The sequence below is a fragment of the Scyliorhinus torazame genome, chromosome 4, assembly GCF_047496885.1.
Source record: "Scyliorhinus torazame isolate Kashiwa2021f chromosome 4, sScyTor2.1, whole genome shotgun sequence".
Taxonomy (NCBI): domain Eukaryota; kingdom Metazoa; phylum Chordata; class Chondrichthyes; order Carcharhiniformes; family Scyliorhinidae; genus Scyliorhinus; species Scyliorhinus torazame.
The window spans coordinates 73,198,726-73,212,034 of record NC_092710.1 but is presented as its reverse complement, the minus strand read 5'-3'; the positions used below and the strand labels follow the sequence as shown (position 1 = coordinate 73,212,034).

The following is a 13,309-nucleotide window of genomic DNA, read 5'->3' as shown; positions in this document are numbered from 1 at the left end:
ACTGCACTGTCTGGGCCTCAGACTCAAGGTTAGACTGGACAATCTGGGCCTCAGCTCCACGTTAGACTGCACAGGTTAAACTTCACAACCTGAGCCTCAGGCTCCAGGTTAATTGCACATGTTAGACTGGACAGATAAAATTACACAGCCTGGGCCTCCGCTCTAGGCAAGACTGGACAGGTTAGACTACACAGCCTGGGCCTCAGGCTCCAGGTTTGGCTGCACAGCCTGGGCTGCAGGCTCAATGTTAGACTGGACAGTTGAACCTGCAAAGCCTGGGCCTCAGGCTCGAGGTGAGGCTGCACCTGTGCCCCTTACACCTGGTGCATAGTCGAGTGCTCTACGTCTGGGTTAATCCACAAAGGTTGGGGATGTGCAGTTTCAGGATACTTTAGACAAGCAGTTTTGGTCTCCTTGCTTAATAGAATTACATTAAAAGAAGTTCCCAGCAGGTTCACTCAACTGGTTCCAGGGATGGGGAAGCTATCTTTTGAGGAAAGGTTGGAGAGTTTGGGTGTCTATCTTTTGGAGGTTAGAGCATTAAAAGGCGATGTTAGGCTAGGATCCTGAGAGGATTTGACAGGGTGGATGCTGAGAGCATATTTCCTCTTGGGAGAGAGATTAAAAGGGATGGAGGAGGGGTGGCATAGTTTTAAAATGTGGGATCTCCATGTAGACAGAGATGAAGAGGAACTTCATCTTTCCCTCGCTAGTTTGCTGAATTTATTTCTTCAGCGAGCAAAGGGCGCCCATGGAGGTCATTGAATACATTCAAGGAGGACAGACAGTTGAAGTATTATTAAGTCCACAATCAGATCGGGCACAATCTAATTGAATGGTGGAGCAGACCAAAGGAACCGAACAGCCTCTTCTTCCTCCTGTTTTTTGTGCTCTTATGTTGCAAAACCTGGGACTACAGTTCACTTAGGCCACAAATCCAAAGGCTGTAGTTCAGTTATGCCGCAAAGCCTGGGACTGTAGTTCCAGGTCAGGGCACAATTTTCTTAGTCAGCCAAGCTGCAAAGCCTGGGGCTGTAGTTCTAGGTTAGGTCACAAAGGCTATGGCTGTTGTTTCATTAGGCCACAAAACCTGGGGCTGCAGTTCTAGGGTAGGTCACAAAGCCTGATGCTGTTGTCCTAGGTTAGACCACAAAGCATGGGGCTATAGTTCAGTGACACCCCAAAGCCTGGGGCTGTTATTCAGTTAAGCCATAGAGCCTGGGGCTGTATTTCAGTCAGGCCACAAATCCTGGGGCTGTAGTTTAGTCAGGTCACAAACCTCGGTCCATAGCTCAGTTTGGCCTCACAGACTGAGGCTATAGATCAGCCAGGCTGTAAAAACTGGGAATATAGTTCAGTTAGGCCACAAAGCCTGGGGCTATAGTTCCAGGTGTAAGGATCATCCTGTTAATCCCTGTCTGTCCTGTGTTTTTCCCTTTTACAAAGAACAAAGAAAAGTACAACACAGGAACAGGCCCTTCGGCCCTCCAAGCCTGCTAGGCACCCACTACCCTCTGTGTAAAAAAAACTCCCCTCACACATCTCCTCTAAGCTTTGCACCTCGCACCTTAAACCGATGTCCTCTAGCAATCAACTCTTCCACCCTGGGAAAAAGCTTCTATCCACTCTGTCCATGCCCCTCATAATCTTGTAGACTTCTTTCAGGTCGCCCATATTTTCTGTTAATCTGTTATTTCACTTTTTGTACATGGACAAACATTTGCCTTTGTCTTTAAAATGGACTTCACCTTTAATTTTTAAAAAAGGGGAACCCAGTTTACATTGGTGATGACTCATCTTAAGCTGTTTACTTTGCTGGGCTCTTAGCTGATAGTCGATGCTGATTGGAATTGACCGCGCACTCGCCCAGAGTGTCGTAACACCGTCAGGCAGCAACGCCTGGGCCTGTAGCTCCAGGTCAGGCAGTAAAGCCTGGGCCTGTAGCTCCAGGTCAGGCAGCAAAGCCTGGGCCTGTAGCTCCAGGTCAGGCAGCAAAGCCTGGGCTTGTAGCTCCAGGTCAGGCAGTAAAGCCTGGGCCTGTAGCTCCCGGTCAAGCAGTAAAGCCTGGGCCTGTAGCTCCAGGTCAGGCAGTAAAGCATGGGCTTGTAGCTCCAGGTCAGGCAGCAAAGCCTGGGCCTGTTGCTCCAGGTCAGGCAGTAAAGCCTGGGCCTGTAGCTCCAGGGCAGGCAGTAAAGCATGGGCTTGTAGCTCCAGGTCAGGCAGTAAAGCCTGGCCCTGTAGCTCCAGGTCAGGCAGTAAAGCCTGGGCCTGTAGCTCCAGGTCAGGCAGTAAAGCATGGGCTTGTAGCTCCAGGTCAGGCAGCAAAGCCTAGGCCTGTAGCTCCAGGTCAAGCAGTAAAGCCTGGGCCTGTAGCTCCAGGTCAGGCAGTAAAGCTTGAGCCTGTAGCTCCAGGTCAAGCAGTAAAGCCTGGGCCTGTAGCTCCTGGTCAAGCAGTAAAGCCTGGGGCTGTAGTTCTAGATTAGGCCACAAATACTGAGGTTGAGTTCAGTTACATTAGAAAGTCTGGGGCTATAATTCCTCCAAGTCAGGCAACAAAGCCTGGGGCTGTAGTTCCAGGTAAGGTCACAAAGCTGGGGCTGTAGTTCTAGGTTAGGCAACAAAGCCTAGGGCTGTAGTTCTAGGTCAGGCCACAAAGTCTGGGGCTGCAGTTCTAGATTAGGACACAACTACTGGGGCTGGAGTTCGGTTAGGCCACAACACGGGCTGTAGTTCTAGTTCAGGCCATTAAGCCTGGGGCTGTAGTTCTAGTTCAGGCCATTAAACCTAGGGCTGCAGTTCAGTTAGGCCACAAAGCCTGCAGCTGCCATTCAGTTAGGCCGCAACACTGGGGCTGTAGTTCCGCAGATCAGGCCGCAATGCCTATGCCTGCAGCTTTGCAAATCAGGCCGCAAAGCCTGGAGCTGTAGTTCCTCAGATCAGGACATTAAGCTTGGGGCTATAGTTCAGTTAGGCCACAAAGCCTTGGGCTGGTTCAGTTAGGCTGCAATGCCGGGAGCTGCTGTTCAGTTAGGCCACAAAGCCTGGGGCTGTAGTTCTAAGTTAGGCCACAAAGTCTGGGGCTGTGGTTCTGGGTTAGGTCAGAAAGCCTGGGGCTGTAGTTCAGTCAGGCTACAAAGTCTCTGGCTGTCGTTCCGCAGACCAAGCCACAAAGTCCTGGGCTATAGTTGTCAGGCTGCAAAGCCTGGGGCTGTCGTTACGCAGACCAGGCCACAAAGCCTGGTACTGTAGTTCAGTTAGGCCGCAAAGCCTGGGGCTGTAGTTCCGCAGGCCAGGACGCAAAGCCAGGAGCTGTAGATCCGCTGGTCAGGCATCAAAGTCTGGAGCTGTATTTCAGTTAGGCCGCAAAGCCTGGAGCTGGACTCCACAGCTCAGGCTGCACACTTAACCCATACACGGAAGAAGATTTTAAACACTGGCTCATGTTAAACTTAGTTTATTACCATGTTCATGATACAATGCAAAAGAAGTGAGGAATACAGCAATTCATGAAGCATCAAGCTGTTCGACAAACCTGTGGGATTTAATCGCCTTCCTGTATGCCCTCTGTCCCCAAACACCCCCTCAATCCCTCCCCCATTCCCCTCACCCAACCCCGAGCAGCTTATACCTGCCCCTCCCACATATAAGGCACTGAAGAGCATCTGAAAAGCACTTTGACACATATTAATGCAAGAGAAATTGTCTCGAGAGGCGAGTACCCTACTCCTTCCCTGTGTAGCAGGCTGAAGAGACAGAGGGGCTGAATGGCCCTCCTGTTCCTGTGGAGATAGGAACCGGACTCTCCGAGGTGTTTTTGACATTTGGTGCTGAGATAAGAAACTCCAAGCGTAGCTCGATTGATGCAATGTTGATCAATGTATATTGGTGAAGATTTGCTGATGTTAGTCTGACTTAAGTGTGGTCAGCTTTGACTCAAGCTCTCCTGACACCCGACCCTCCACTTCCTGATCACTCCGAGTGGGTAGCCAGGAGGCGATCGGCAGCTCACTGGGGCTTTTTAAACTTTTGAGGCTGCAACGACTCGTAGGTATCGAGCTGGCGCCCATCCAGACCCTATTTGGGAGAGGGGGGGGACGAGAGAGAGAGAGGCGGGTTAGAGGTAACGTCACAGGGAACAAGAGGGAGAAAAAGGGAGACAGAACACAGACAGAGGACAGAGACAGAGAGGAAATAGAGAACGAGGCAGGTTGGAGATAATGTCACAGGTAGAGAGGCAGAGAGAGAGAGGCCGAGAGAGGAGGAGAGCGGTAGAGAGAGAGAGAGGCAGAGAACGAGACAGACAGAAAGATTGGTCGACAGACAGGCCAGAAACAGAGAGAGAGAGAGATAGACAGATGGAAAGACAGCCAGAGAGAAAGACATAGAAGAGAGACAGGCCGGTGGGGGGGGAGGGGAGGGGTGGGGGGTGGTGGTGGGGGAGACAAAGAGAAACTTAGACATAGACAGACAGAGAGACAGACAGACAAAGACAGAGAGAGGCAGACAGAGGGAGACACACACATACACACAGAAACAGAGAGGCAGACAGAGGGAGACACACATACAGAAACAGAGAGTGAAACAGAGGGAGAGAAAAAGAGAGAGAGAGACAGGGGGAGAGACAGGCAGATGGAGAGACACAGAGAAAGAGAAAGACAGACAGACGGAGACAGACAGAGAGAGAGGCAGAGAGAGAGAGAATGAGAGAATCAGAGAGAGAGACCGAGAGAAAGAGAGACAGACAGAGGGAGAGAGACACACACACACAGAAATAGAGAGAGAGACAGACAGATAGATGGACAGAGGGAGAGACACACACAGAAACAGAGAGATAGAGAGAGAGAAACAGAGAGGGAAAGACAGAGAGAGACAGACAGAGGGAGGGACAGGCAGACAGAGAGAGAGAGAGGCAGAGAGAGGCAGAGAGAGAGACCGAGAGAGAGGCAGACAGAGGGAGAGACACACACACACACATGTAGTACCCTCAATAACGACACGAGAGTGTGGAATGGTAAATGAAGGCTTTAATAAGGCGAGAACAAGCCAGCTACAGAGACGTGTGCTCACTGAGTGCCGCCTACAGGGCGTCACATTATATACGGCTCCCTGGTGGGCGGAGCCGGAGGCGGAGTCCCCCAGGGTTCCAAACCCGGTCTTAAAGGGACATCACCTACATGGTGTTAAGGGTACAGTAACCGTTCGTCACAACACAGAAACAGAGAGAGAGAGAGACAGGCAGGCAGACAGACAGAGGGAGGGAGAGAGACACACAGAGATGGAGCGAGACAGAGAGAGAGAGAGACACAGGGAGCGAGACAGAGAGAGAGAGAGATTGGTTAGAGATATGTAACAGGGCAAGAGAGGCAGAGACAGACAGAGGTAAACAGACAGAGAGACAGAGAGGGACAGAGAGAGACAGAACGAGAAAGAGAGAGAGAGAGAACAAGATTTTTCTAGACTACGAAGGGGTCCACACCGAGTTATGAAAATAAAATAAAGCTTTATCACAATAACTATTATGTAGACAGCACGATAGATTCCAACCGGGCCTCCCTCATCAGGACCCAAACAGGCCGACCTTATACAGAAGATAACTGTGCATGGTTTAATGGGAGCGCTCATATTCAGCGAGGCTCATGGGAGTTTAATCATTGCCACCTTGTAGGTCCCGTATGGGGGAGAGAAAGAGACACACACACACAGAAAGAGAGACTCACACACACACAAAGAGAGAGAGAGAGGCAGAGAGAAATAGAGACAGAGCGAGAGAGAAAAACACAGAGAAAGAGGGAGAGACACAGAGAGAAACAGAGACACAGAGAAAGAGAGAGAGAGAGACACACAGAGAAAGATAGAGAGACACACAGAGAGAAACAGAGAAAGGATCAGAGATGAGTTGGCAAGATGGATACAGAACTGGCTGGGTCATAGAAGACAGAGAATAGCAGTGGAAGGGTGCTTTTCTGAATTGAGAGCTGTGACTAGTGGTGTTCCTCAGGGATTAGAGCTGGAACCTTTGTAGTTTGTAATATGTTTAAATGATTTGGAGGAAAATGTATCTTGTTATATGTAAATGATTAGTAAGTTTGCGGACGACACAAAGGTTGGTGGAATTGCGGATAGCGATGAGGACTGTCAGAGGATACAGCAGGATTTAGATTGTTTGGAGACTTGGGCGGAGAGATGGCAGATGGAGTTTAATCCGGACAAATGTGAGGTAATGCATTTTGGAAGGTCTAATACAGGTAGGAAATATACCGTAAATGGCAGAACCCTTAAGTGTATTGACAGGCAGAGGGATCTGGGTGTACAGGTCCACAGGTCACTGAAATGGCAACGCAGATGGAGAAGGTAGTCAAGAAAGCATATGGTTTCCAGAGGATGGACAGGTGAGGGGAACATTTCTGACATTTACAAGGAACTTATGGGGTCAGATGAGACGCAGGCTGAGGAGCTGAAGCGAAAGTGGGAGGAGGAGCTGGGGGGAGAGATAGAGGAGGGCCTTTGGGCGGACGCGTTGAGTAGAGTCAACGCGACCGCAACTTGTGCCAGACTCAGCCTGACTCAATTCAAGGTCGTTCACCGGGCTCACATGATAGAGGCCCGGATGAGCAGATTCTTTGGGGTGGAAGACAGGTGCGCAAAATGTACGGGAGGACCAGAGAACCATGTCCACATGTTCTGGGCATGTTCGAAGCTGAGGGGATTTTGGCAGGGGTTTGCAGATGTCATGTCCACGGTGCTAAAAACAAGGGTGGCATTGAGTCCAGAGGTGGCGATTTTCGGGGTGTCGGAAGACCCGGGAATCCAGGAGGAGAAAGAGGCAGACATTCTGGCCTTTGCTTCCCTGGTAGGCCGGAGACGGATGTTACTAGCATGAAGGGACTCAAAGCCCCCGAAGTCGGAGACCTGGCTATCGGACGTGGCTACCTTTCTCTGTTTGGGGAAAATCAAGTTCACCTTGAGGGGGTCCCTTTTAGGGTTGGCCCGGAGGTGGCAACCGTTCGTCAACTTCTTCGCGGAGAATTAATCATCAGCAGAAGGGGGAGGGGGGTTAGTTTAGCTTAGAGTAATAAAGGTAGGACCTGTAAATGAGGGAGATGGCTTTTGCACTATGTTTATATAGTTGCAGATTGATGCAGGTAGGGCAGTGGATGTTGTCTATATGGACTTCAGTAAGGCCTTTGACAAGGTCCCTCATGGTAGACTAGTACAAAAGGTGAAGTCACATGGGATCAGGGGTGAGCTGGCAAGGTGGATACAGAACTGGCTAGGTCATAGAAGGCAGAGAGTAGCAATGGAACAATGCTTTTCTAATTGGAGGGCTGTGACCAGTGGTGTGCCACAGGGATCAGTGCTGGGACCTTTGCTCTTTGTAGTATATATAAATGATTTGGAGGAAAATGTAACTGGTCTGATTAGTAAGTTTGCAGACGACACAAAGGTTGGTGGAATTGCGGATAGCGATGAGGACTGTCAGAGGATACAGCAGGATTTAGATTGTTTGGAGACTTGGGCGGAGAGATGGCAGATGGAGTTTAATCTGGACAAATGTGAGGTAATGCATTTTGGAAGGTCTAATGCAGGTAGGGGATATACAGTGAATGGTAGAACCCTCAAGAGTATTGAATGTCAGAGAGATCTAGGAGTACAGGTCCACAGGTCACTGAAAGGGGCAACACAGGTGGAGAAGGTAGTCAAGAAGGCATACGGCATGCTTGCCTTCATTGGCCGGGGCATTGAGTATAAGAATTGGCAAGTCATGTGGCAGCTGTATAGAACCTTAGTTAGGCCACACTTGGAGTACAGTGTTCAATTCTGGTCGCCACACTACCAGAAGGATGTGGAGGCTTTAGAGAGGGTGCAGAAGAGATTTACCAGAATGTTGCCTGGTATGGAGGGCATTAGCTATGAGGAGCGGTTGAATAAACTCGGTTTGTTCTCACTGGAACGAAGGAGGTTGAAGGGCGACCTGATAGAGGTCTACAAAATTATGAGGGGCATAGACAGAGTGGATAGTCAGAGGCTTTTCCCCGGGGTAGAGGGGTCAATTACTAGGGGGCATAGGTTTAAGGTGAGAGGGGCAAGGTTTCGAGGAGACGTACGAGGCAAGTTTTTTACGCAGAGGGTAGTGGGTGCCTGGAACTCGCTACCGGAGGAGGTGGTGGAAGCAGGGACGATAGTGACATTTAAGGGGCATCGACAAATACATGAATAGGATGGGAATAGAAGGATACGGACCCAGGAAGTGTAGAAGATTGTAGTTTAGTCGGGCAGCATGGTCGGCACGGGCTTGGAGGGCCGAAGGGCCTGTTCCTGTGCTGCACATTTCTTTGTTCTTTATAGTTTCATGTAGATTGTGTTGTTATAATACCAAAAAATACCTCAATAAAATGTTTACTAAAGGCATACGGCATGCTTGCCTTCATTGGCCGGGGCATTGAGTATAAGAATTGGCAAGTCATGTTGCAGCTGTATAGAACCTTAGTTAGGCCACACTTGGAGTATAGTGTTCAATTCTGGTCGCCACACTACCAGAAGGATGTGGAGGCTTTAGAGAGGGTGCAGAAGAGATTTACCAGGATGTTGCCTGGTATGGAGGGCATTAGCTATGAGGAGCGGTTGAATAAACTCGGTTTGTTCTCACTGGAATGACAGAGGTGGAGGGGTGACCTGTTTACAAAGACAGAGTGCATAGTCAGAAGTTTTTTCCCAGGGTGGAAGAGTCCATTACTCGGGGACATATGTTTAAGATGCAAGGGGCAAAGTTTAGAGGAGATTGTGGTGAATGTATTTCACCTAATGCTGTCTGTACTGTCTGTATAATGATTTGACCCATGACCTGGAAGTGATGATACGGGCTACTTCCAGGTACTGTACTGGAACCCCGGTGGGCTCCGCCTCTGGCTCCACCCTCACCGGGGCCATATATAGTCCGGCCACCTGTGGGTGGCACTCATTTGTACAGCCGACTCTGGCAGGCGAGTTCATGGATATTAAAGCCTAATGTTCACTCGTTCTCACGGTCTCACAGTGAATTGACGGTATAACAATTTAATATCCACAGACAGCATCGTGGAAGCCGCTCTAAAGCCAGATAAGCTCGAACTCGATGCGCGCGCGTCGGAAGCCAAGGAGATCTTCGAAAATTGGCTTCGCTGCTTCGAGGCCTACCTCGACTCCTCCACAATGCTTCCCACTGAAACCCTCAAGCTGCGACTCCTCCACGCTCGGGTGTGTCATCGAATCTCCGTGATGATCGAGAAAGCGGCCACGTACGAGGAGGCGGTCGCAACCCTCAAGGCGCATTTCCTGAAGCCTGTAAACGAGGTGTATGCCCGACATCTCCTCATGACTCGCCGTCAACGCGCTGGGGAAATCGCTAGATGAGTACCTGGAAAAACTGACCTTACTCGCGAGGAACTGCAACTACCGGGATGTGACGGCGGAGGAACACATGAACCTACAGATCCAGCTGGGGTCCGATCGAACTACAGCACTTGCTGGAAAACGGGACCACTGACCTGCGGGACACGGTAAAGCTAGCTACCTCGTTAAAGGTGGCCTACCAGAATCTCAGTGCGTTCCCCGCGGACCCGGCGAATCCCTCGTGGACGCCATCGTCGTGACCCCCGTCGGACCCGACTATGCCGCGGGCCTGTGCCGCGCGGCTGCCAGCCCAGCCCGGGGAACCGCAGTGCTACTTCTGCGGTCTGGGTCAACACCCCCGGCAGCGTTGCCCAGCCCGCACAGCGACGTGCAGCGACTGTGCCAGAGTCTGTCTGGGCCGACCTAAAGCCCAGAAATCGAACACTCACCAGGCCCGACCCGTGGACTCGCAGGCCCGCAGACCCCGCAACGTGGCTGCGTGCCTGCCCGGAACTCCCCCTTCAGACGCGTCATCAGCCTCGTGCGACTCGTGGGGGGCCGCCATCTTGCCCGCCGGCTCCAACACCGACCGACACTGTCGCGCGACCGATGGGGGCAGCCATCTTGGTCACCATCTTCGACCCGGCCCGACACGTGCGACTCAGGGGGGCTGCCATTTTGTGACCACGACACCGCCGACCACGCTGCCTACCCGCAGCTAGGCGCAGTCACCCTCGACCAGTCGCAGCCGAAGCACTTGAAAAACTCAATGATGGTCGTCCGGGTCAACGGGGCATGAGAACCCCTGTCTTTTCGACTCCTGGAGCACGGAGAGCTTTGTCCACCCTGACACGATAAGGCGCTGCTCCTTCCACATCTGCTACGCATCCCAAACCATCTCCCTTGCCTCCGGATCCCATTCGGTCCAGATCCGGGGTTAATGTATCGCCAACCTCGCGATGCAGGGCGCCGAGTACGCCCGTTTTAAGCTGCACGTCCTCCCTCACCTCTGCGCCCCCCTACTGCTTGGATTAGACTTCCAATGCAGTCACCGAAGCCGGACCCTACAGTTCGGCCGGACCCTAACCCCCCCCTCACGGAATGCAGCTTCGCGACCCTCAAGGTCCCCCCCCCCCCCCCTTTCCCTCTTTGCGAACCTCTCTCCCGACTGTAAGCCCGTCGCCACCAGGAGCAGGCGGTACAGTGCACAAGATATGGCTTTTATGAAGTCGGAGGTCCAGCGACTGTTGAGTGAAAGGATTATCGAGGCCAGCAACAGCCCCTGGAGAGCGCAGTGGCGGTCGCCCGGACCGGGGTAAAGAATCGGATGGTTGTGGACTACAGCCAGACCATTAACCGGTTCACGCAACTGGATGCGCACCCCCTCCCCCGCATAGCGGAGATGGTCAACCAGATCGCACAGTACCGGGTGTTCTCAACGGTCGATCTGAAGTCGGCCTACCTCCAGCTCCTGATCCACCCGGAAGATCGCCACTACACTGCCTTCGAAGCAGCCGGCCGACTCCTCCACTTCCTCAGGGTCCCTTTCGGCGTCACGAACGGGGTCTCGGTCTTTCAGAGAACGATGGACCAAAAGGTGGACCAGTACGGGTTGCGGGCTACATACCCGTACTTGGACAATGTGACCATCTGCGGCCGCGATCAGCAGGACCATGACGCCAACCTCCAGAGGTTCCTCCAGGCCGTTCCAATCCCTCAGCCTCACATATAACAAAGAGAAGTGCGTTTTCCTCACTACCCGACTAGCCATCCTTGGCTACGTCGTGGAGAACGGAGTCCTAGGGCCAGACCCCGACCGTATGCGCCCCCTCACAGAACTCCCCCCTCCCCACAGCCTCAAGGCCCTCAAACGATGCCAGGGGCTGTTCTCCTACTACGCCCACTTATTCAAACCACCACTTTTCCCCTGACGGCTGAGGCCTGCTCGGCCTTCAGCCGCATCAAGGCCGACATCACCAAGGCCGCTATGCACGCGGTGGACGAATCCATCCCCTTTCAGGTAGAGAGCGATGCGTCAGACGTCACCCTGGCCCCCACCCTCAACCAGGCGGGCAGGCCAGTAGCCTTCTTCTCTAGAACCCTCCATGCTTCCGAAATCCGACATCCTCAGTCGAGAAGGAAGCACCAGCCATAGTGGAAGCTGTGCGGCACAGGAGGCACTTCCTAGCCGGTAGGAGGTTCACCCTCATCACCGACCAGCGGTCGGTCTCCTTCATGTTCGACAACGCACAACGGGGCAAAATAAAAACATGACAAAATCCTGAGGTGGAGGATCGAACTCTCCACCTACAATTACGATATCAAGTATCGTCCTGGGAAGCTCGACGAGCCCCCAGATGCCCTGTCCCGCGGCACATGCGCCAGCGCGCAAAATGACCGACTACGGGCTATCCGCAATGACCTCTGCCACCCGGGGGTCACCCGGCTTACCCACTTCATTAAGGCCCGCAATCTGCCCTTCTCCACTGAGAAAGTCAAGGCCATGACCAGGGACTGCCAAGTCTGTGGGGAGTGCAAACCGCACTTCTACCGGCCAGACAAGGCTCACCTGGTAAAGGCCTCCTGGCCCTTCGAACGCCTAAGTATCGATTTCAAAGGGCCCCTCCCCTCCACCAACCGTAATATATACTTTCTAACCGTCGTCGACGAGTACTCCCGCTTCCCCTTTGCAGTCCCCTGCCCCAACATGACCTCGGCCACTGTGACAAAGGCACTGCACAGCATCATCACACTGTTCAGTTTCCTGCTTACGTCCACAGCGACCGGGGCACATTGTTCATCAGCGATGAGCTGCGTCAATACCTGCTCAGCAAAGGAATTGCCTCGAGCAGGACTACGAGCTATAACCCGCAGGGAAACGGGCAGGTGGTTTGGGAGAACGCGACGGTATGGAAGGCCGTCCTTCTGGCCCTCCGGTCTAGAAGTCTCCCGACCCCCCGCTGGCAGGAGGTCCTCCACGACGCCCTCCACCCCATCAGGTCGCTCCTCTGCACAGCCACGAACGAGACCCCTCACGACCGTTTGTTTGTCTTCCACAGGAAGTCCATCTCCGGGGTATCGCTTCCACCTTGGCTGACAACTCTGGGACCTGTCCTTCTCCGAGGCACATGAGGAGCCATGAGACCGACCCCCTGGTCGACAGGGTCCAGCTGCTCCATGCCAACCCCCAGTACGCCTACATCGCGCACCAGGACGGACGGCACAATACGGTCTTCCTACGAGATCTGGTGCCAGCTGGTTCCCCTGTCAACTCACCCCCCCCTCCCTGCTGCCTACAGCCACCCCCTGCGCCCCTTACACCCCCTTAGGTCTCCTGTCTTGGCCCGCGCCAACACTGCCGCTACCCGCCACCCCCTTGCCTACCCCCACCCCCCAACCGTATCCGATACGCCGGACTGAGGCTCAAACTCCAGACACGACGCCCCCGGAGTCACCATCGGCAACGACCATGCCCGCCGCATCGCCAGAGCTGAGGAGGTCTAAAAGAACGATCCGGCCTCCAGACAGACTGAATCTCTAGTCACCCCCGCGGGACTTGATTTTTTTAACAGGGGGTGAATGTGGTGAATGTATTTCACCTAATGCATGAGCTGTCTGTACTGTCTGTATAATGATGTGACCCATGACCTGGAAGTGATGATACGGGCTACTTCCAGGTACTATACTGGAACCCCGGTGGGCTCCGACCTCTGGCTCCGCCCTCACCGGGGCAATATATAGTCCGGCCATCTGTGGGTGGCACTAATTTGTACAGCCGACTCTGGCAGGCGAGTTCATGGATATCAAAACCTAATGTTCACTCGTTCTCACAGTGAATTGACGGTATAACAGAGATTTACTAGGGAAGTTTTTTTACACAGAGGGTAGTGGGTGCCTGGAACTCACTATCGGAGGAGGTGGTGGAAGCCGGGACGATAGT

General features: G+C 52.8%; 1 protein-coding gene across 2 annotated transcripts in view; it reads right to left on the bottom strand.

Moving 5' to 3' along the window:
• Window positions 1-3,598: 3,598 nt before the first annotated feature.
• The window catches only part of fcer1g (Fc epsilon receptor IgFc epsilon receptor Ig), a 137,116-nt gene continuing 127,405 nt past the window's right edge, over window positions 3,599-13,309 (bottom strand). For both annotated transcript variants that reach the window (XM_072498282.1, XM_072498281.1), the window contains one exon: window positions 3,599-4,074. In XM_072498282.1, coding sequence (XP_072354383.1) covers window positions 4,006-4,074 — 69 coding nt within the window. In that variant the 3' untranslated portion in view covers window positions 3,599-4,005. The remainder of the gene's footprint in view (window positions 4,075-13,309) is intronic.